The sequence below is a fragment of the Apaloderma vittatum genome, unplaced genomic scaffold, assembly GCF_000703405.1.
Source record: "Apaloderma vittatum isolate BGI_N311 unplaced genomic scaffold, ASM70340v1 scaffold35265, whole genome shotgun sequence".
Classification (NCBI taxonomy): domain Eukaryota; kingdom Metazoa; phylum Chordata; class Aves; order Trogoniformes; family Trogonidae; genus Apaloderma; species Apaloderma vittatum.
The window spans coordinates 4,645-5,487 of record NW_009717145.1 but is presented as its reverse complement, the minus strand read 5'-3'; the positions used below and the strand labels follow the sequence as shown (position 1 = coordinate 5,487).

The 843-nt window shown below is 57.7% G+C and overlaps 2 protein-coding genes across 2 annotated transcripts in view; one reads left to right on the top strand and one right to left on the bottom strand.

The window, feature by feature from the left end:
• Positions 1-215, top strand: part of LOC104274232 (probable G-protein coupled receptor) — a 1,851-nt gene extending 1,636 nt beyond the window's left edge. Inside the window, 2 exon segments of the mRNA XM_009869796.1 lie at positions 1-6; positions 8-215. The exon segment at positions 1-6 is cut by the window's left edge and continues 1,114 nt beyond it. Coding sequence (XP_009868098.1) covers positions 1-6; positions 8-215 — 214 coding nt within the window.
• An 88-nt stretch (positions 216-303) lies between these two features.
• LOC104274231 (poly(rC)-binding protein 4-like) overlaps positions 304-843 on the bottom strand; it is a gene marked incomplete at its 5' end in the record, with an annotated part of 5,131 nt that continues 4,591 nt past the window's right edge. The window contains one exon of the mRNA XM_009869795.1: positions 304-374. Coding sequence (XP_009868097.1) covers positions 304-374 — 71 coding nt within the window. The remainder of the gene's footprint in view (positions 375-843) is intronic.

Genomic DNA, 843 nt, shown 5'->3' with positions numbered 1-843 from the left:
TCCGGCCCAGCGGTCTCAACCAACCACTGGGACAGGAGATCTGTCTTTCTGTCTCAGAGGCTTCTGTCCAGGAAAACTTCCTGCAGTTCCTCCAGAGAGCGACTTGCACGCTGGAGACCCATGCCAGCTGCATCAGCCCCAGCCCCAGGAACAGGCTGGACCAGACCAAGATGGGCTTCCCCATCCCAGGTCAAGTTCCTGAAGAGAGCAGCTGAGAAGCAGGAGGCCCTGTCCCACTGTGCTGGGCAAGAAGGTGGGCAGGGGGCCTGCCAGGGACCCACTGGACCTGTTTGGACCCAGCCTCTAGGATTTGGAGGAGTCCTTGCTCAGGTTTTGCATCACCTCTAAGTTTATACTAGAAGCTGCTTTCTCCGCTTTTGAGAAGACAGCAGATCTAGGGAAGCCTTATTTCCCTTCTGCAGGCTTGGATCATCTCTGGCTCCTTTGTGGGGGTAGAGGAGGGAGCACCTCCATCTCCATCACCCTGCTGGGATTGCTCATGGCCAGCAAAGAAGAGCAGATGTCCCTTGCACCCTACCCAGGAGCAATGGCCCAGATAACACCACTAACACCAGTAACACCAGAGCCTTGGGCACCCTGCTGAGCCTGGAAGGCTCCATCTTTGGCTGTTAAACGCAAAACTAACTTCTGGGTGGAGGAGCTCCTGTCACCCGAGGCACTTACTAAACGGATGGCATCCACGGGTTTGGTTCCGTCTGTGTCCATGTTTTCGCTGCCTGTGCTGGCAGCACACGATGCCTGTGGCTGTGCGCGGCCGTGCCCTGTCCCCTCTCAAGCTGGATGTCCCTCCCGGGGGGAGACACATGGCCAGCCAGAGGGTCC